Genomic DNA, 22,439 nt, shown 5'->3' on the forward strand with positions numbered 1-22,439 from the left:
ATTCTAAGGGTCTACAAGAAGATCAAAAATAAGAAATTGTATTAAAAATTATGTTCAAAAGAATATGAAAATATCCTCTGGGGTAGAGGGAATTGCATGTATAGAGATTCAAAAAAGAATCGATTTGATCCAAGTAATAATTTTTATGAGATTCCCAAAACCATTACTAGAAAATCAACCACGAGGAATCGAAGAATTACAGACGAATCTACAAAAAAAAATTGAATTCTCTGAATAGAAAACTTAACATTGCTATCACAAAAATTGCAATACCTTATGGAAACCCTAATATTCTTGCAGAATATATAGTTGGGCAATTAAAGAATAGAGTTTCATTTCGAAAAGCAATGAAAAAGGCTATTGAATTAACTGAACAAGCAAATACAAAGGGAATTCAAGTCCAAATTGCAGGTCATATCGACGAAAAAGAAATTGCACGCGTCGAATGGATTAGAAGGGGTAGGGTTCCTCTACAAACCATTCGAGCTAAAATTGATTATTGTTCCTATACAGTTCAAACTATCTATGGTGTATTAGACATAAAAATTTGGATATTTATAGACGAGGAATAATAAATAAACTTTGACTTTTCCTTCTATCTAATTTAGAAAGCTAAACCTCTTCATTCTTTTTCTCAAAACTAGTTTTAATTCTATAAGGTTGAATAAAACTTCGATTAATCATTTGAGAAAATTGCTATGCTTAGTGTGTGACTCGTTGATTTTTTTAGGGTTAGAATTCAAAAAATTGGCCCCCTAATAACCAACTCATCACTTCGCATTATCTCGATCTAAAGCTAAAGAACCAATCAAGATGTGACCGATATATCACATCCTTGTAGCAACTGAAATTTTTTTTATGTTCTTGCAAAAATAAATATGATTTTAAGTTGGAAAGCAAAATAGAGAAGAAAGTTGTGGATAAATGGAAGGATGAGAGAAAGAGAAAAAATATCTATGATATAGAATTCCAATATGTAAGGTCTATGAGTGATCTCATAAAAGGCAGTGTAATAAAGCATCAATACTGATTTATCCATAATTAAATGACTCTTCTTATAGAACATTTTATAGTAGAACATTATAGAACAAAACAAAAAAATAAAGAGTTTCGAGACAATAAAGACTGAGAAAATTGACTCAAAAACAAATTTCATTACTAAGCTCCATTGTAAAATTTGGACCTAAACATTAAAGTAAGAAGTGATGGGAACGATGGAAACTATGAATCCAAAAGATTTTATTAAAATGAATCTTAATCATTCGCCGGTCAGGATGGCGGAACAAACTGGAGACCAATTCATCTATTCTGAGAAGTAACGAGATAATCCTAAAATTGAAATGGAAGAGTAAATATTCGCCCGCGAAAACTTTCTTTTTTGAATTCCTAAATTCGAACGAAAAAAAAATTATAAAAAAATAACAATATGATTTCTAAAATAAAAAATCTACTCAAACAAGATACACAAATTACTTATATATTAGATGAAATCTCAAAGAATCCCATGATTCAATATATTAAATTTAAAAATACATGTCTATTTTATTAATTAATGAAAATTGTATCTTACCTCAAATTCAAATTTTTTATTTTTGAATCCTTTTATTCAAATTCGCGAGGAGCCAGATGAGAAGAAATTCTCACGTCTGGTTCTGTAGTAGAGATGTAATTCAGAAAGAACCATCAACTATAACCCCAAAAGAACCAGATTCCATAAACAACATAGAGGAAGAATGAAAGGAATATCTTATCGAGGGAATCGTATATGTTTCGGTAAATTTGCTCTTTAGGCACTTGAATCCGCTTGGATCACATCTAGACAGATAGAAGCAGGTTGACAAGCAATGACACAAAATGTACGCCGTGGTGAAAAAATATGGGTACGTATATTTCCAGACAAACCGATTACAGTGAGACCTGCCGAGACACGTATGGGTTCGAGGAAAGGATCCCCCGAATATTGGGTAGCTGTTGTTAAACCGGATCGAATACTTTATGAAATGGATGGAGTAACAGAACATATAGCTAGAAGGGCTATTTCAATAGCAGTATCCAAAATGCCTATACGGACTCAATTCATTATTTTGAGATAAAGGATAAATAAAGTAGAACCAATAGAAATGAGTCTTGGAAAATTGCAATTTTTTTATTTTAGACAAAGAATATTTCTTTTTTTTCTTCGTCCTTTGCATTGTAAGAACAGATTTCAAAATGATATGATTCAACCTCAAACCCATTTAAATGTAGCAGATAACAGCGGGGCTCGAGAATTGATGTGTATTCGAATCATAGGACCTAGCAATCATCGATATGCTCATATTGGTAATGTTATTGTTGCTGTGATCAAAGAAGCAGTACCAAATATACCCCTAGAAAGGTCAGAAGTAGTCAGAGCTGTAATTGTGCGTACCTGTAAAGAACTCAAACGTGACAATGGTATGATAATACGATATGATGACAACGCTGCAGTTGTTATTGACCAAGAAGGAAATCCAGAAGGAACTCGAATTTTTGGCGCAATCGCCCGGGAGTTGAGACCCGGGAGTTGAGACAATTAAATTTTACTAAAATAGTCTCATTAGCTCCCAAGGTATTATAAGATCGTGATATGTTTAAAGCGGGGTATTTGAAAGAAATAGATTATATCTCACGTATATACCTTTATTAATTACTCATAAACAAACAAATTAAGTAAAAAAAAAAAAAAAAAGCATGTTGATTATATCAAATTTTGAGTCACTAACAATTTTAGTTAATCATGGGTAGGGACACTGTTGCTGTGATAATAACCTCTATACGAAATGCTGATATGGATAAAAAAAGAGTGGTTCGAATAATGTGATACCCCAACTTTTAGGATATTATTGTTGTTTAGCCTCAAAGAGAATATTGCGGTTTCTTTATTTTATTGTTTTGTTTTACAAACTAGAAACCCTAAATTCTAGAAATAAAGTATAATCAAAACCCTAGTTTCATTTGTGACTAACCCTTTTCTCAAATTTCTCATATTTTAACCGAAACCCTAAATTCAATTTATGAAATTGTAAAACCCCCCACGTTTTCTCAAAAATGCCCTTTTATTGGAAATTATGATTTTATAATAGTCCTACCACCCAATCACCCCACAATAAGTGCAAATGAACATGAAAGTAAAGGTTTTCACTTTTCGTTTTCAAGTTGGAGCAAGTTAGGGTTTTCACGTTTTTCCGTAGGGTGATTCTTCGGTATGGAGTAAGAATCAAATTTGGTGTTTAAGAGTGACTTGTAAGTGAGAAATAATATGTGATTAGAAGCAATGATAAAAAGTTAGTGAATAGGAAGTAAAAACCCTAGTACGTGTGATTTAAGGAAAAACGTTGCGAATCGACGGGTACCGTGCACTACCGATTGAACACACCACTTGATCACCACTTTCTTACCATACAAGCTCATTAATATTTGAGTAAAATATCTCCTTATTTCCAGCTGGCTTTGACCGAAATTTAGGGCTAAAAATGCAAGAAAAGAAAAAGAAATTTTGTTGGCTTTGGTGGTGGCAAGTGTCACATCCCTATGGCTCCTTGACCAAGCCAAGTCAAACCTTCTTATCATCTTGTTGGCTTCATTTTCACTCCATTTTTCTGCTGGTTGGCCGAGACAAGAGAGGGGGAAAGAGAGAGCAAGAGTTTCACCATTTCATCTTGATTTGCACCATCCAAGTGAGGAACCAAAATTCTAAACCGATTAATTTGTGAGTTGTGACTTTAGGAAGCTAGGGGAACCAAAAAACTTCAAGAGGAGGTGAAGTATTACTCTTGCAAGCTTCTTTTGTTGAGGTATAAGGTCTAACCCATAGCTTTGGTTCTTTTATTTTTGATTAAGATGTTATATAATTCATGTTTTGGTTAGATTAGTTGTGATACAAGTTGTTGTAATGATTTTTAAGGTGATATATGTAAGTTAGCGTTTGATGATTTCTGCCTATACTTGCTATATGGATGATATATATTGTATCCAAGCTTATATAGTAGGTTGTGGTGGTGGATTGAGGCAAGAAATGAAGAAAGTTTCATTGAATCCCAAAATTTCCAGATTTCTGGAAAATTTGACTTCAGTTCTGTCCGGTTTCAGTGCACTATGTTAGAGGCCGAATTAGGCTTGGCATAAAACATGAAAGTTGTAGAGAATGATATTTTATAGGTGTCTACAAAATTTCATCCCAATCGGAGCAACGTAACCAGTGAAAAGACCAAAATACCCTCGCTGCCCTAGGATGTTTCCAGTGATCCGTTTTAGACAGTTCATCAGTTTGGCTGTGTTTATTCACTATGATCCGTGCAGATTTAGCCATTTGCCAAAACATGAAAGTTTTAGTACTCTGTCTTAGATTTTTAACACCTCCAAGAACACCTTAAACGGACTTTGGTAGCCTGAGATATGGCCATTTACATGTAGTACGGTTAATCAGCCGATTAGTTGGAATTTGGTTCTGTAAATTGGGAATTTGACTGGGTTACACTGGAAATTTGACTAAGTGATCTTCATGGAAGTTGTAGGCCTTCGGCTTAGCTTCGAAATGGTATAAGTTACACTGGTCAATTTACTATTTGGAACCTCACTGGGCTTTTAGCTCATTCCATTCCATTTGTTTTCCTTACAGGGGTACGAGCGAGGCGTGAGTTATGTAAAGACTAGCGTAGACTAGTTGTTTTTGACTTTCGACTTGTACTCGAGCTATTACTCGAATAGAATATTTTGTATCTGGATTGTTTACACTTTGAATCAATTTGGGTATATTGAGGTTTTGTATCTTGATTGTGCATCAATGTAAATTATAAGCTTGAATTGCGATGTTATTTATGGCCTATGGATGTATGCATGTGATGCGAGTGAGTGAGTCCTGGCGAGAGTTGGGCAAGCGGTCCGCCGAACCTTTGGTACGCCTTAGGGGGAGGTGGGGTCGTCACAGATGGTATCAGAGCTCCTATTGAGCTCGTGTCGGGAGAGGGTTCTCGGACTGTGGGGATTGACTTCTTAAGTGTTGAATAATTGTCTATTGTTAGGGACCTTAGATATGTATGTTGGGTAGGAATTTCTAATACGGGTGATTTGCTCTTGAGCCTGTCCAGCTTGAGTGGTGAATTATCATATTGTCGGATTCTTGTCCCCGAGTACCAAAGAGTGATACCTTTACGATAAGTTGAGATCTCGCGTAATATTAGGATAAGTTTGGATGGCGAAAGCAAAGGCACGGGAAATGCGAATAGTCTGGACTTGAAATATATTAAAATATTCATGGGATTTGGGATCTTTATTATTCACGTGCTTCGAGTTTCGATTAAGTGTAGTGCCTGAGCAATAGTTAGGGTTAATGTCCTATAGGTTATGTGACTTGTTTGCTATGTATAAAGAACTTGTTTATTATGCGTTTTATTGCCTCTGTTTATCCTTTTGAAATGTGCTACATGAGCCATATCTTACCTTGTTTACACGTTTATAGTTAGTTAAGCCCAAAACATGGAGGGTAGAAGAAGTCAAGTCAGGGGAACTAACTGAGGACGCGGTTCTAGTCGTAGCCGTTGGGGTAGACAAACACAGGAACCGGTGCAAGAACAGAGAGAGGAGAGAGAGGCAACGATTGAGCCACAACCTGGACCCCAAGCTGTAGGGGGAGATCAAGTGGCAATTGCAATCCAATAAATGACTAATATTCTGGCCCGTTTAGTGGAACAACAGGGTGAAGCCCCTGTAAATCAACCTAGGGACCCCGATATGGGGCAAGATAGAGCTTTTGAGAGATTTCAAAAGTTCTCTCCTCCTAAGTTCCTGGGAGAACCGGACCCTGAGGGAGCCGAGAGATGGTTAGAGACCATGATCAATATCTTTGCCGCTCTGAACTATGCGGAGGATAGACAAGTGCACTTCGCCATTTTTCAATTTGAAGGTCCGGCCAGGACTTGGTGGAATGTAGTGAGCGCTAAATAGGAAAGAGAGGGGACCGCATGGACATGGGTGAATTTCGTGCGGGAGTTTAACGAGAAATACCTATCACCTATCGTCCAGGAAAAGAGAGAGGACGATTTTATTAAGCTCCGACAAGAAACTTTGAGTATAGCTGAGTATGAAACTCAATTTACGAAATTGTCTAAATTTGCTCATGAACTGATAGCTACGGAGCAAAGAAGAGTACGGAGATTCGTGCAAGGGCTCAATGTGGAGATACATGAGGCCTTGGCGGCAGCCCAAATTAACACGTTTACGGAGGTGTAGGAAAAGGCCCAACGGATAGAGACTACTATGGCACAAGTGAGAGCTTTTCATGCAAATAGGAAAGGTGCACCTGGTGGAAGTCAAAGGCAAGGACAAGGTGATTTAGATATGCCACCCTCTAAGATGGGTCGAGGAGATGGTGGTGAGAAAGTGTCAGGGACATCTAAGGAAATTACTCCAAGAGGAGCCTCGCGTGGCCGGGAGCAAGCAAGAGGTGCCTCACAAAGAGGTCAAACTCGAGTATCTTGTGAGTACTATGGGAAGGTCAATCATATGCAGAATGATTGTTAGCGAAAGGCAGGAAAATATTTATGGTGTGGTAGTGTCGAGCACCAGCTTGCAACTTGTTCTCGTAGATCACACCTAAACCCTGAACAAACAAATGTAGGAGGGGCTAAGCCAAGAGTGCCAGTTAGAGTGTACGCCTTGGATCAACAGGCATTACCTGAACCATCGGAGATAGTAGAAGGTACGATTCGTGATTTCTATTTTTAAGCTAAATTTTGGCTACAGTGAAACCTGAGAGCTAGAAATGGATATACATGAAAATACCCTACGCTATTTAGGAGTGCATGGATGAATTTCGAGGACGAAATTCTTTTAAAGAGGGGAGATTATGATACCCCAACTTTTAGGATACTATTGTTGTTTAGCCTCAAAGAGAATATTACGGTTTCTTTATTTTATTGTTTTGTTTTACAAACTAGAAACCCTAAATTCTAGAAATAAAGTATAATCAAAACCCTAGTTTCATTTGTGACTAACCCTTTTCTCAAATTTCTCATATTTTAACCGAAACTCTAAATTCAATTTATGAAATTGTAAAACCCCTCACGTTTTCTTAAAAATGCTCTTTTTATTGAAAATTATGATTTTATAATAGCCCTATCACCCAATCACCCCACAATAAGTGCAAATGAACATGAAAGTAAAGGTTTTCACTTTTCGTTTTCAAATTGGAGCAAGTTAGGATTTTCACGTTTTTCCGTAGGGTGATTCTTCGGTATGGAGTAAGGATCAAATTTGGTACTTAAGAGTGACTTGTAAGTGAGAAATAATATGTGATTAGAAGCAATGATAAAAAGTTAGTGAATACGAAGTAAAAACCCTAGTACGTGTGATTTAAGGAAAAACGTTGCGAACCGACGGGTACCGTGCACTACCGATTGAACACACCACTTGATCATCACTTTCTTACCATACAAGCTCATTAATATTTGAGCAAAATATCTCCTTATTTCCAGCTGGCTTTGACCGAAATTTAGGGCTAAAAATGCAAGAAAAGAAAAAGAAATTTTGTTGGCTTTGGTGGTGGCAAGTGTCACATCCCTATGGCTCCTTGACCAAGCCAAGTCAAACCTTCTTGTCATCTTGTTGGCTTCATTTTCACTCCATTTTTCTGCTGGTTGGCCAAGACAAGAGAGGGGGAAAGAGAGAGCAAGAGTTTCACCATTTCATTTTGATTTGCACCATCCAAGTGAGGAACCAAAATTCTAAACCGATTAATTTGTGAGTTGTGACTTTAGGAAGCTAGGGGAACCAAAAAACTTCAAGAGGAGGTGAAGTATTACTCTTGCAAGCTTCTTTTGTTGAGGTATAAGGTCTAACCCATAGCTTTGGTTCTTTTATTTTTGATTAAGATGTTATATAATTCATGTTTTGGTTAGATTAGTTGTGATACAAGTTGTTGTAATGATTTTTAAGGTGATATATGTAAGTTAGCGTTTGATGATTTCTGCCTATACTTGCTATATGGATGATATATGTTGTATCCAAGCTTATATAGTAGGTTGTGGTGGTGGATTGAGGCAAGAAATGAAGAAAGTTTCATTGAATCCCAAAATTTCCAGATTTCTGGAAAATTTGACTTCAGTTCTGTCCGGTTTCAGTACACTATGTTAGAGGCCGAATTAGGCTTGGCATAAAACATGAAAGTTGTAGAGAATGATATTTTATAGGTGTCTACAAAATTTCATCCCAATCGGAGCAACATAACCAGTGAAAAGACCAAAATACCCTCGCTGCCCTAGGATGTTTCCAGTGATCCGTTTTAGACAGTTCATCAGTTTGGCTGTGTTTATTCACTATGATCCGTGCAGATTTAGCCATTTGCCAAAACATGAAAGTTTTAGTACTCTGTCTTAGATTTTTAACACCTCCAAGAACACCTTAAACGGACTTTGGTAGCCTGAGATATGGCCATTTACATGTAGTACGGTTAATCAGCCGATTAGTTGGAATTTGGTTCTGTAAATTGGGAATTTGACTGGGTTACACTGGAAATTTGACTAAGTGATCTTCATGGAAGTTGTTGGCCTTCGGCTTAGCTTCGAAATGATATAAGTTACACCCAAATTCGATAAGCGTAGCCTCAGATGTGTTCTTTCCGCAAAAACCCGTCAAATCTGTCTTTTGTAAACTTCATTTCCGCACTTGTTGTTAGCTTGACTTTTGTGCTTGTATTGTCTTGAGTCTATGGAACGACTATTGAAATGAATTTGTGTTGTGTATAAACTTGGGTTTGATTGAGGGAAATAATGAAGCCATAAATGGCTGAAAAATTAGGTAAACACAAAGGGCATGCTGCCCAAATTTACGCTCGAAGACTAGAGAAATATACTTGCGACTTGAGTAAGGGTTAAGAGTGACTACTACTTGAATCATCTAGGATATTTACGTCTTCTTTTACCGAGATATATAAGTAATGATTTGGCTGAACTTGTACCCTTGAGAAATATGACTATGACTACTAGAAATACGATTTCCTTGTACTTTCGACTCAAATGGCATTTTCAAGTATAAATGTTACAAAGTTATATAGTTTGAAAAGCGAGCGAGTGTTTCACGAATATTCCCCAAGTGAATTTCCATGTCTTGATTCTTATTGAACGAAACGTCTACGTTTCGAACCTTAGTTGATTTTTAAAGTCCTGAAACAAAGTTTTATCGCAGATTTGGACTCCGAACCAGGAGTATAACCCAGACGTGATTACTAGGGACACTTCATTTTGGTGAGTGCTTCCAAATACCTAATTGAATTGGACACTTGTTTCCAATACTTGATCAATATGATTAAATGATATATGATTGGCTTGATCGGATAAGAGTGTACTTTATCGCACTTGCCCTTATTTGATATATACTTGTTTATTGTTGAAATTGAATTGATATACTTGTTCATGTTGTGCGCACTTCCTGGAATTCCAGAAACCCTGTAGCAAGTTACTCGAGTCGAGCCGGCAAGGGCTTGGTCGATTGGGTAACGAACCCTGGGTCTCTTGATTGTCGAGTGGAGTGATATCTCCTCGACTAATCGGCATACTCGAATATTACCACCCGTGTTTCTTGAGGATTTTGGGCCCAGTAGGGGGTTTGAATGGTGGACGGAGAGTAGCGTAAGTGGTGCTCTACTGGATTGGTTCCTTTACTTGAAAGTTGACGGAGTGTCAACTATTACGTGATCAAACTCCTGATGATAAATGGAAGTTGGTTCCTGAGAGCCATCCGTATCCTTATGCTTTGGAATGATTATTGCTTATTGGATTATTGTTTATTCTGAAAAACTTTTACACTCGCTCATTTTGAGATTGCTACTTGACGTGTTATTGCTCACTTTTATGAACTCTTCATGCTCGTTACTTTGCTATATCAAAAACTTGTACTTATAAATAATGGTCAATTTGCTATTTGGAACCTCACTGGGCTTTTAGCTCATTCCACTCCATTTGTTTTCCTTACAGGGGTACGAGCGAGGCGTGAGTTATGTAAAGACTAGCGTAGACTAGTTGTTTTTGACTTTCGACTTGTACTCGCGCTATTACTCGAATAGAATGTTTTGTATCTGAATTGTATACACTTTCAACCAGTTTGGGTATATTGAGGTTTTGTATCTTGATTGTACATTAATGTAAATTATAAGATTGAATTGCGATGTTATTTATGGCCTATGGATGTATGCATATGATGCGAGTGAGTGAGTCCTGGCGAGAGTTGGGCAGGCGGTCCGCCGAACCCTTTGATACGCCTTAAGGGGAGGTGGGGTCGTCACAAATAACATCTACTAATATTACCGAAAATATCGTTAAAATACTTTTACGAGAAGATTTTATCGAAAATGCGAGAAAACATCGAGAAAACAACAAATATTTTTTGGTTTTAATGCCGTGACATAGAAGAAACAGGAAAGGGTCCTATAGAAATATTTTAAATTTAAAACGGATCAGTCAACCCGATCTACGAATTTATGCTAACTCTCAACGAATTCCTCGAATTTTAGGTGGGATGGGGATTGTAATTATTTCTACTTCTCGATGAATAATGATAGACCGAGAGGCTCGATTAGAAAGAATCGGTGGAAAAATTTTGTGTTATATATGGTAATCTTTTTAATATACAAATTAGATTCAAAACTTACTATTTGTAATTGTAAAAAATAAAAGAAAAGGAACGAGTTGTCTAATATTGATCCTCCTCCATTAGTTGATAATTCAAGGGGGCTTTACCTGGAATGAAAGAACAAAAATGGACTCATGAAGGTTTAATTACCATAACAAACTGGTAAATAGAAGGAACTGAACAAGATATACAATACCACAAACTAATTTTTGTAACTTATCATATTCAACTAATGAGATTGATCCAATACTAAAAGGCCAAACAAACTTACAACTGAAAAACTATCGCTAACATATAAAACACAATAAAAGTTAGGGAGAAAAATTGCAGCGCATACTGAAGGACTGGAGAGAGTGACCTGAAATTGAATCAACTACTGAATGGAAGTCTGTTAACGCTAAATAAGAAGAACTTCTGCACCAATTCTTTCACAGTGTAATTAAACCCCTGTGGAAATTTGGCAACCAAAATACAAAGTATACAGATTATCCAATCTCTTTAATACTAGTAGGGAAAAAAATTAGACAAAGAAAATGAGTAGTTACCTTTAGTAGGAAAGGTTGCAAAGGAAAAGGAGGAAGAAGCGTGGAGTTTTTTTGTGAGCAGTATTTGTGTTCCTAATATATAAACACACAAGTTTTGTGAGTTGTTAAAGATTTTTCTTTCACTGTTGAAAATTTGCCTACTGGCCAACAAAAGGAAAACAAAAGGACAAATCTATATCCCTAACAATGCTATTAGCCATCATGAACACACTAGATAACGACACAAAGTTGATGAATTGTTAGTGATTTTTCTTTCAATCTTGATAGTTTCTCAACTGGGGAACGAAATGGAAGACAAAAGGAAAAGAAAGACAAAAGGAAAAGGAAGACAAAATGACAAACCTATATCTCTAGTAAGGAATAGAAATCATACTTCATACTTGACTCTTTAAGGAACAATCTCACGGTTGGGATATGGATGAACCGCCATAATTTATGGGAAAAAATTGCCAAATTGTTGGCCAAGTGGTGGAGGAGTTCAAGTGGTATTTTTGTTCCTTTGAACCAGAAGGAAAAGAAAGTCATCATTTAGGGGAAAAATCGTCAATTTGTTGACCAACTGTTGGCGGAGTTGAAGTGGTACTTTTCTTCATCCGAACCAGAAAGAAAACGAAGAAAGAATGGAATCGGAAACAGAGAGAGAACAACATAGGAGAAAAAGTAGAGCTAAACATGAAGATAATGAAATCTACAAGTATATTTATTGTGGTCAAAGATGAGATAAAGTGTGATTCGAAATCACAAGGGCAAGCGTAATTTAGGCGAAAAACTCATCAAATTTTTGACCGTTTGTAGTAGTAGCTTAGCTGCTATCATGCTTCTTCTGAAGTAGAAAGAAAACGAAGCGGAAACACTACCAAAAAGAGGACAAGAATGGTAGGCAAAAAGTCAGAAACACCCCTAAATAGTTGGCTATTGTTTTGAGAGCCTTTTTTCCCACTGGACAGAGTAGTAATTTTATCTAAAAAGACAAAAATGTCCTCAAGAATGACGTATTGTTTGGAGAAGTAATCAATATTCCCAACGCATAAACGGAAGCAAAATTTTCTCAGCTCCCCTTCTGCTGCCACGTAGATCAATTTGAGCATAGAAGCCTTTGGTTTTTCTATATATGTAAGGTATGAAATTAAGAAAAAATTAGCAGACTTAAGTGATAAACTAAGTTACCCAAAAAAAAATTGTACTTCTACCAAAATGTGAAAACTTTGTATATTGTGATTCGATCGAAACAGAGCTATTTTTCTCCCTTCAAATTAGGCACTAAACATGACAAAATCTAGAATTTGGCTCCATCTGAAAAGACATAATTCTCTTCATTCTTCACTTTTGAATTGTAAGGAGAGGTCTCATTTTGGAGGTTCTTTTCATCCAACTAGAAATATCCTAAGAACAAACTATTACTAAGAGGATATAGAAGGTTGACTAACTCCAAAATTAGGTGGTGCAAGTTTTTAGGTTGTTTGACCTTTGTCAAAGTGGTAGAGTGCTTATTAAGTCGAGTGCGAAGGCAAAGGATGCAATGCAAATGAAGTGTCATTTTGAAAAGGGAAAAGGGACCAAATAGAAAAGAAAAATAAAAGAACAATTGTTGGCTTAGTAAGGCAATATTTTGAAACATATGAAAGTTTAGTCAAGTAATTGAGCACAAGTATGAAGAATTTGATTATTTCAAAGTAGAGACAAGAAGAAATATTTGGGAGGTTAATGAAACTTGTTTTATTGGTTTGAGTATTTATAACCATCTTCAATCCTATAATATTTGGAAAAACATCTAATATTTTTCATTACGCATACATGCTATCTTTGTCGATGGTATTTAACTACAACTACTAACATTATGGGAAAGGGGATAGGTTCGATCAGAATTTGGAAGGGATTAAATCAACTTCAAACCAGTTAAATATAATCTATACTTGCTTGTGAATCTAAATCTTAAATATGAGAGATAAGAGTTAACCTGCCGTACCATTTGACAGCCTATTCACAACTAGTCATTTGGCGGCTTTTTTTTTTTTCTTTTTTCCAGCCATCACATATTAATTGTAGCAATCAGTATCAATACTGATTTCTAACACCAATTTTCATTTTAAGAATTCCAGATGAGGCGGTGCAAAGGAAAAAGCACCAAAAGTTTAAAAACTTTTAGGGAAAATGACATGTTTCATCCCTCACATTTCGTAAAAAAATTCTTTTCGTCCCTTACATTTAAAATGAAACAAATTGGTCATTCACATTTAAAAACCCAAGTTTTTACATCCTAGAAATCAACTCTCAGTTGTGAATCAAACCATCTAACAACCCGGTTACAAATTTTAGGGATAGAATTGGTAGATCACTCGCAAAAATATATTTCTAACAACTAAATTAAACAATTAAAAAATCTTAATTAAAACACATGTGCTTCTACATCGAACTCCTTCAGTGATTCCATTTCACTAGCAAATCAGCTGACCATATTCTATCTTTTAATGCAAGTCCAGGATGTTGTTTCTTGAAGTTATTATACATGTGTCTCACACACATGCGATGTTCCACACCAGGCAGTAGCTCATGTATTGCTTGAAATGGGTCTTATGTATTTCCACCAGATTATGCTTCAACTGCACCCTCTCCTTCTTATTCTACTGTTTTCGGTCCCATGCCAATGCAGGAAACAGCTCCCTTTTCGGCGCCATTGACCAGAGTTCATCCCATCTCAAAGTCGGCTGCCACTCTACTCGTCCTATGTGTAAGTGTGATTTCCATCGGCAACATTTGAATGATCTAAATCTGAGCAAGAGACATTTTTAATGGTTTGAAAGAGGATACAATCTTCCAAATCTCCGGAAGTTTATTTGTTCGGATTATTTCTGCATATATAGTTTTGAATTAGGCAAATTGATTTGGGTTTGTCTTCTTCTATTCTCTTTTGAAGAAGCAAATGGGTTTTAATTAAAATTTTTTAATTATTTAATTTATTTGTTAGAAATATATTTTTGCGAGTAACCTACCAATTCTATCCCTAAAATTTGTAACCGGGTTGTTAGATGGTTTGATTCACAACTGAGAGTTGATTTTTAGGATGTAAAAGCTTGGGTTTTTAAATGTGAAGGACCAATTTGTTTCGTTTTAAATGTGAGGGATGAAAAGAATTTTTTTATGAAATATAAGGGATGAAACATGTCATTTTCTCAAACTTTTAAGCACTATCTCGAATCTGAAAAATAGTTGGAGGACTATCCATGAAATTTTCCCAGAAAACGAATCAAAGAAGTTCAGCAGAAGACAAGAAAGTGCTCAATATTTCTCATTCATTGATTTCTCCGCCTCCCCCTCCTCCCAAAAACAATAAAAAAAAATCCCACTAATTAGACCTTCCATTTGAAGCCCACCACGATTTTCTCAAGTATGTTTTCTCTCTCTTTTCTCAATTGATCTGCTTTTGGGTCTCTTTACTTGGTTTTATTTAAAAATCTAAACCAATATACAGACGGGTTTAAAAGGATTTTTCTACCTTTTTATGTTTTGTTTTGTTATTTTTCAGAATTCAAATGTGGAGTTATTATTGGGTTTAGTGTTAGTTGTTAATTTAATTCATGTCTGAATTGGTTTAAACCCATTTGAGCTTTGATGAATTTGGCTCTTTTTTCTTTTTCAGGTATCAATCAGCATCGCAATGGATGAGTTTGAATTTCGACGTATTCTGGAGCTCTTCCCAATTGTCCGACCTCGTGATTATTGCGTAAACTGTTTTTTCCTCTTCTTCTGTGATAATATGTTTCTTCATTTTGGTTATTTTAACCTTTGAATTCTGCAGTTGTCGTTGGCATGATTTATGTGGATGTCAAAGATGAGATTTTTTCTTTCGTTGGTTCAAAATTATGGACGATGACTATTAACATAACTGGAATTAGTTACCAGATTGATTAAACTAAAACTGTGTTTCTAGTTTAAATTCTCAACATGAAGTAGCAATGTGGCTTCCCCCGGACAAATTAAGATTTAAGATGGAGTAAAAATGTGGCTGCCTAGGTGGGATTCTTTTTCTTTTTTTTTGGTGGGGTGTTTGGTCAGTTATTAGATGAAAAGAAATTAAAACTTAAATTTTTGTTGCTTCTCCAAAATGTGTAATTGCTTGCAATGTTGGATTAATGGTGCTGAAGAATGTTACAGAAGATAGAAAGAGATTTAGCATTATCCGACCATGTTTTGTAATCCATTTCTTTCCCTTAGACTGTAAGGAATGACCTGAACAGATTTTGAGTGGTATAAGAGGATACATGTGTTTGAGATAATGGAACGAGACTCTTGTTCAGTCAAGTTCAAATTTTTTTGGATGGATACTAAACTGTAATTTTTTTTGATTGTTTTTCCAAGATACCAGTTTTAGGCAAAAGAAGTTATTACATATGGAGAGGCACTTATATGGAGCTTTGTGTCTTTTGTTATGATCTGTTGCAATATTATTTTTGGTTTGTACATGGTATTATTGTCCTTGAGGGAATTTAGTGACTTGTCTATTTAGTAAGTATGGTTAATATGATATTTTTGTATAGTTAGAAAGTTCACAAACGTGCATAAACAGGATTTTTATTGGAAGCTTGTTCATTGAATTGCCAAAAGTTGATAATACACTTTTTTTAATTCAAATTTATCTTGGTTCAGCTTGATGTGGAATCTTCGGGGCAATCAACTTCTCAGTCTAAAGGGAATAAGAAGGTTCTACATCTTTTCTTCAGTTTACTATTGAATGTTTATGTTCCACATTGCAGCACGCTAACACTAAACCTCACTAGGTAACTAAACTGCTGGATGGGGACAGAAAAGATCAGTATAGTCCACTTCAAAGCCATGGTATGTATCTGTAGTTCTTATTTTTATTTCGTTCAAGGTTGATTAATGTTACAAACGAAGTGGCAAATAGGAGTGAGTGAGTATTCTCTTCTTCCTCCCTATTTCACCCCAACACCGCCCCCCCCCCCCCCCCCCCCCCCCAAAAAAAACAAAAAAAAATGTAATAGTTTGTCAGATATCTCTGGTAAAACCTATAGGTTGATAACAAAGCAGTTCAATCTTCAAGTTGTAGGGCTGTCTTTTTCTTATCTCCATTTATCAGGTTCTGAACATATACAGTTTGGGCATCTCAGAGAAAAACAGCTTTTTAATCCACATTGTCCCAGTTAATAACTTTGAACTGAAAACTGATCCAGAGCAGATTGCAAACTTGCATACTCTGTATTTCAAAGTTATAAAGGAGACTTGTTTTCATGGCTAATAGTCAACCATAGCAGCTAGATGGTTATTTTCCCATCTCCTTTTCCATCACTTAATTTCACGCGCACAGAAGCTGCAGTCTTTCTTTTTTTTTTTTTAATTAAAACTTTGCCTCTTGAAGCAGTAAATCGGAACCATGACTGAGAAACGGGATACAGAATGCAAAATGTATTTTCCTTATTGTTGTTGATATGAAAATCAATTGTTTAAATTATGTTTCTGCATTTCAACAGATTCATTCTGGGACAAATTGAAGTCGGCTGCTGAGAAGAAGGTATGCTTTGTTGCATCCATGACTTGTGTTCTTAGTTAAAGAGTAATGTAGGGCATTCATTCTTAAGTATGAAATGAAAATCGGTAAAAGGGGAGAAAAAAAAAGTAATGACATGAAACTTCGTAGTAACGCTAGTTTGGGGTTCCTGCTTCCATCACCAATCCTTAAAACCTGCCTTTCCATTTTTAAGTAAACTTCTCCCTAATCATGTTTATGATTATTCTATTGGCTTGCTTTGCATGTATAAGGTCCTTGATACATTTTACTTACTGTGGTAAATATACAATGCAGTATTTTCTGCTTCTGCAGGCATTCTTGAACCGTGTCAATTGTGATGATTGTGAACAACGTAAACAATTTCTGGAATTTCTTTTCCTTTTTCGTTTACTCCTCATAAATCATAAGTATAATTTTATTGGTCAAGATAATGTTCATAAATGTATGTGTCTTGAGTTGGGCTTAAGTTGACATTCTGCTTAAGTTCACTTGCAATATAATTATATTCAGAGGTTTACCTAAGTTGACATTCTGCTTTATACACTTGATGAAATAAGATAAATACTTAAAACTGTCAGTAGTCACCTAGTAGAAGCTCAAAAGGTGTGCAAGAAGCAATGAAAAGTGATCCATTTAATCATCAGTTGCATTAGGGTTGAAACTTATCGTCAGTTAGAGCAAAACAAAAGAGTGATGCTCCTCAGCTTCTGATGTTGTGGGATCATGTGAAGAGCTAAATGTGTATAGGTCTTGTACATCCATGCTAAATGTATGCAATCTTGTATCTCTATGTTTAGAAGCTATGTTCCTTTCAGGGTAGAAATATGAGAGGAAAGATGGTCCAGAATTTATTGGTGCATGAATGGGCTAATCCAAACATCAGAAGATACATTAACAGAATTAGTTTCGAAATGTCCTGAGCAAAATGCTAGTATACTTCAAAAAATAAATAATAATACTAATAAATAAAAAAAATGTTTGCCTGCAGTTTCCCCTTGTGGCTCAAGTTAATACTGGATCCTCGCTCTAGGAGGTGAGACACAGAATGCTTTTTAAAAAACTGGTTAGAAGAGATAAGCCTAAATAGAGGATTCATAGGACTTCAACCAAAATGGTTTTTTCAGAAATGGGATAGTAGAGCTCAAATGTTCACTCATGCATTTGTTCTTGCTGAAGGAGAGCTCATTTGGTCACTGAATCAGATAAAAAAAAACAGTGCTGTTGCTCTACAAAAATCATAACGGAATACCACAGTGTGGAGAATATCCATCTCTCAAGTACAACCATGAATAAACTGGAAGATGTTGTTCTAAGAAGTTGAAGTATCTGCTTGTCTGTGATGGTGAAAAGCTTCACTGCAAATGTATTCTCAGCTTCTTGATTTTCTTTTCCTTTGTCCAATATAGTTTTATTTTTTGTGATTTTCTTACTATCATATAATTACTGGGAATGGTAGACTCTGAATCTTGCTGAGTTAGACAAACTATGAGAAGAGTTTAACAGGATCTTTTTAGTCTTGAAAGTAGAGAAGGAAATTTTGTATATGTTGGACATGGCTTACCAGCTCTGTTTATGACTTCTGTAAGTCTGGTTGAAATGCACTGTGAATTCTGTTAGACCTGACTACGAAATTTATTCACTGAATGGACTTTTGCATAGCTTGGACATTAGACATGACTAGTTTTCTTAATGGCTTCGACAGTCTGGTCATAAATGCAATGTGAGTTAAGGTGATCTGAAGGGAAAGAATTCATTGGAGTAGAGGGCAGATGTGAGACATATGGGTCTGGTGGTTTAAGGTTGTGTGGATTCTGGATAACAAGTGGGTAAAGAGGGACAAGTTTGTGCATTCATTACAAGTTATATGATCCAAAGTGATTGAATACTCTTATATAAGCTTCAAACAATACAACAAGTAGCTTGTTTAATTGCTGTACAGCAGGTTTTAGTGAGTTGATATTTCTAAGACCTATTTCTTATTTTATTGGTGGTATTATGATGCATTCGTGCTGTTGTTGCATGTTGTATATGTTTTGGTTTCGGTGGTGCTCGAATAGGCTGCTCTATGCATACTCATGTAAGATTGAATACTCTTATATAAGCTTCAAACAATACAACAAGTAGCTTGTTTAATTGCTGTACAGCAGGTTTTAGTGAGTTGATATTTCTAAGACCTATTTCTTATTTTATTGGTGGTATTATGATGCATTCGTGCTGTTGTTGCATGTTGTATATGTTTTGGTTTCGGTGGTGCTCGAATAGGCTGCTCTATGCATACTCATGTAATTTGGCCTATCTATCACCTATTTATTACATATCTCAATGTTTTGTGCATGCTTGTGTAACCTAATTGTATGTATTACGTGATTGGCCTGCCTATTGAGAAAATGAAGAAAAAAAATTAATACCATTGTGGTTAGGATTATGACTTGTACACTAACTTTGGGAGGTTTCAGCGGAATGATACAACCAGAATGGCCAAGTCCTTTTTAACTATTATTTTGATGTGTAACAGGTTGGTCCAACTGAGGCAGAAAAGATTTGCAAGGCATTTCAACAAGTTTACAAGAGAGTTGTAAGGATATTAGTCTATGTTTAGCACCTTTTTGAAATCACTGTCTGATCTTTTTCTCCATTTCTTATTGCTAAGGGCCTTGGAGCAATTGACTTCCTCTTCCTCTACGTTGGTCCATATACAACTTTGCATAACCAAGTTCTGTTATCTTTCAGGTATATGAAGAATTGAGTTTAGAAGCTGCTCAGAAGATCATAAACTCTTCAGGAAATCCCAAAATTTAGAATCCAAGTCTGTCTTTTCACTAGGCAGGAGAAGGTTGTAAATCAATCGATGTGACCCAGGATGCGTGCAAGATCTATATAGAATTTTTCTAGCTTTGCCAAAACTGATGAACAAGATTCGCGCGCAGGAAATTGAGGTAGTCTTGCTTTTGCTTTGTCCACTGTGTAGTGATTTCTGTATGGTTTTTAGTTTAACGAAGTATATCGGTGCTGCCAAACATAAAGACTTGTAAGAAATACAATATGGTGAATGAAGTGAATTTTGTAGAGTTGCTGGTGATGGTGTAGGTTTGGAAGAAGTCTTATGGTTCCCCACACCATTGTTGTATTTGCTTCTGTAATTTGGTAATGTCACCTATTCTGCCTATTTAGGAACTTATAACCATTGTGCTTCGACTATAACATAGTTGGATGCAATTAGTTTCAGTAGTGGCTTTTACACATTATAGTCTTGGAAGGCTGATACAGCACCATCCAAATGGCAAATTTAGAACAAAAAAAAAAAAGTGGAGGCTTATGGAACAACTCATCTCTCAGTTTCATCAGAAACTTTGAATCAATATACATAATTAAGTTCCTTAAAGAAGGCCTCTTGTTGCAGGATCATCAGTTTTCTTGTGCTGGTCAAATTGAATCAACTTCATTCAGATTTATTGCTTGCATGTAATATAATTATATAGAGACTTGGAAAGAAAGCTTAACCCTAAAAAAACCCAGATCAGCAACCAAAAAAAAAAAAAAACTTAGTCAAAAACAGCATCAAATCCTCAACAATGAAGGTTTGAACTTGAAGTTTGGCTACAACAAGATCTAGATTCCATCAAAGTCCTCATCATCGAAATCGAGACAACCATGGCAAGCACAACAAACAAGATCATCCTTCACAATACCTGCAGGCAACTGCCCTAATTTCTGCAAGCTCCTGGCCTCATCCGCCATGTACTTGTGGATCACGTCAGCCTTGTCGTCCTGGTACTCGCGAAGGCCAACGAGGACAATGTCTCCGGTAGCAATCCAAACCTTCTTCTGCATCTTTCCCCGGATGTGACAAAGCCGCTTAGTCCCGTCAATGCACATGGCTTCGCACCACCCATTGCGCAGCATCTGTTTCACCTGGGCATATTCTTGACCTTCTTCTTTGAGGACCAACTCTCTCTTCTCGTCATCCTCGCCTTCGTTCTTCCCATTCTTCCTATTTTTTCCACCTTTACCTTTGTTCTTCGGCATCCTTTCTTCTTCTTCTAAAACGCTAGCGATATATAAAACCTTCTTCTAAAACCCTAGCAATATATAAAACAAAACTCAGGACAAAAAAAGAAGAAGAAGTTGCCTTAGGATGCAAGAAAGATATATGAGAAAGAAGATTGAAGATATATGAAGTTTAATTCGAACCAACAGAAAGTAGTGATTAAAAATTGAAGATTTTTGCCCTACCAAATTAATTTCCAAGTAAAGATTTTATTACTTTAGATGAATCTCTGAAGCTGATACGATTTGGTTATTGAGAATCGTTTGTTTGTTAGAAGGTTTGCAACAAAAAAAGGAAATAAAACGATGGACTAAATGCCTAATGTTAAGCAGCCAACTTATGCATGGACTACAAGGCACAGGAAGTGATAGAGTATTGAGTACAATTTTGTGGGGCGTTAATGGGGCGGGGGTAAAATGCTTCCCCCCTCCCCCCCCCCCCCCCCCCCCCCCCTCCCAGTTACAAAACAGGGCGGGGGATAGTCCCCGCTTAAATAATAAATATACACAGATATATATGTCTATATACACACACATATATATATATATATATATCTTAATTATATACATAACATATTTAATATTATTAGTTATAAATATCAAATTATGCATATGTAATATAATTAATATTGTTAGTTATACTAATAATTATATATTTATATTAATACAAATTATTGATTAGTTATACTAATATATTTATACTAAATCATTAATTACATTCTTTTACTAATTGTAAATTTATTCTATTATATACTTTTTAGTAATTATACATTTATACTAAATTACTAATTAAAAATTTTACTAATTATAAACTTTTTCCTACAGGCGGGGTGGGGGAGCGGGTGACAGGGGGGCGGAGGCAGGGGATATGTTTAGGCAACCCCCAGCCCCCATCCCAATCCCACCCTACTGCCATCCCTAATGAAATATTGATACCCAACACTAATTGAAACATGGTGGACTGTGAACTATAATGCCCTAGTGGCAGACACAATTCCAGGTATGTTTCCAATGGAGTTTAGACTAAAGTAAATTTATAAAATGAATAAATCAGAAAATTGAGTCAGAACCTTACTTGTTCAAGGTGTGAAGATGAAAGACTTGATCATTCGCCTCCCCCCGTCTTTTTTCGCTATCCAGTTTCATTTTCAACTTGAGTGTTTTCAATGTTGGGACGTGGTCTTATAGACAAAATAAATTAACCGCTACTAGGTGGGGTGAGGGAAGGAAGTTAATTAATGGATCCCAAAATCATGTTCATCCCTACTTTCTCTCCAATAGTATGAACATGACCAATAGTTTATCCCAACTTTCTCTCCTATAATATTGATGTTGGTTAGGTGGAATAAGTAAGAATATGCTATGTTAGTTACTAAACTTGTATAGAATGTGAGTAAGCTATCAACCACCATTAACTCCCACTATCCCTTAGAAGTAGTGATCAGATAGGACACTGACATAAATTTCGAAAGATAATTAAACTAAGTAAAGAACTAGTAAAATAATTAATAATATTGATTAATTAATTAGTTTTAACCAAGAGGGAGATCGAAAAATTCAGGGTTTTACAAAACAAGCCAAACTTGAATATAATTTTGAGTTCGTCAAAATAATAAACAAGCTTGAACACAAGCATGTTTGGCTAGTTTAGAGTGGTTTACACCCCTACTAGCGAAGTG

At 35.9% G+C, this 22,439-nt stretch overlaps 2 protein-coding genes and 1 long non-coding RNA gene across 3 annotated transcripts; 1 reads left to right on the forward strand and 2 right to left on the reverse strand.

Annotated features, from left to right (window-relative positions):
* Positions 1-10,773: 10,773 nt before the first annotated feature.
* Positions 10,774-12,035, reverse strand: LOC140009546 (uncharacterized). The gene is made up of 2 exons (XR_011816991.1): positions 11,190-12,035; positions 10,774-11,091 (listed from the first exon to the last, which is right to left on the reverse strand). It is a non-coding gene; the product is annotated as an uncharacterized lncRNA (long non-coding RNA).
* A 2,406-nt stretch (positions 12,036-14,441) lies between these two features.
* Positions 14,442-19,781, forward strand: LOC113703144 (uncharacterized). Its single transcript, XM_027224420.2, has 7 exons — positions 14,442-14,574; positions 14,827-14,910; positions 15,834-15,887; positions 15,965-16,022; positions 16,676-16,716; positions 19,229-19,288; positions 19,444-19,781. Exons 2-7 carry the CDS (start codon positions 14,845-14,847, stop codon positions 19,510-19,512), a joined length of 348 nt encoding a protein of 115 aa, XP_027080221.1. The 5' UTR covers positions 14,442-14,574; positions 14,827-14,844; the 3' UTR covers positions 19,513-19,781.
* Positions 19,782-20,322: 541 nt separating this feature from the next.
* Positions 20,323-20,739, reverse strand: LOC113694053 (eukaryotic translation initiation factor 1A-like). Its single transcript, XM_027212912.1, has one exon. It carries the CDS (start codon positions 20,737-20,739, stop codon positions 20,323-20,325), a length of 417 nt encoding a protein of 138 aa, XP_027068713.1.
* Positions 20,740-22,439: the final 1,700 nt, after the last annotated feature.

Source organism: Coffea arabica, chromosome 1e (genome assembly GCF_036785885.1).
Source record: "Coffea arabica cultivar ET-39 chromosome 1e, Coffea Arabica ET-39 HiFi, whole genome shotgun sequence".
In the NCBI taxonomy this organism is placed as follows: domain Eukaryota; kingdom Viridiplantae; phylum Streptophyta; class Magnoliopsida; order Gentianales; family Rubiaceae; genus Coffea; species Coffea arabica.

Bases quoted from the DNA above. Each gene is read 5' to 3' on its own strand.
- LOC113703144 (XM_027224420.2), top strand. From the start codon at position 14,845: ATGGATGAGTTTGAATTTCGACGTATTCTGGAGCTCTTCCCAATTGTC. The intron at 16,023-16,675 runs GTATGTATCTGT...GCATTTCAACAG, and splicing joins TAGTCCACTTCAAAGCCATG to ATTCATTCTGGGACAAATTG. The intron at 16,717-19,228 runs GTATGCTTTGTT...GATGTGTAACAG, and splicing joins AGTCGGCTGCTGAGAAGAAG to GTTGGTCCAACTGAGGCAGA.
- LOC113694053 (XM_027212912.1), bottom strand. From the start codon at position 20,739: ATGCCGAAGAACAAAGGTAAAGGTGGAAAAAATAGGAAGAATGGGAAG.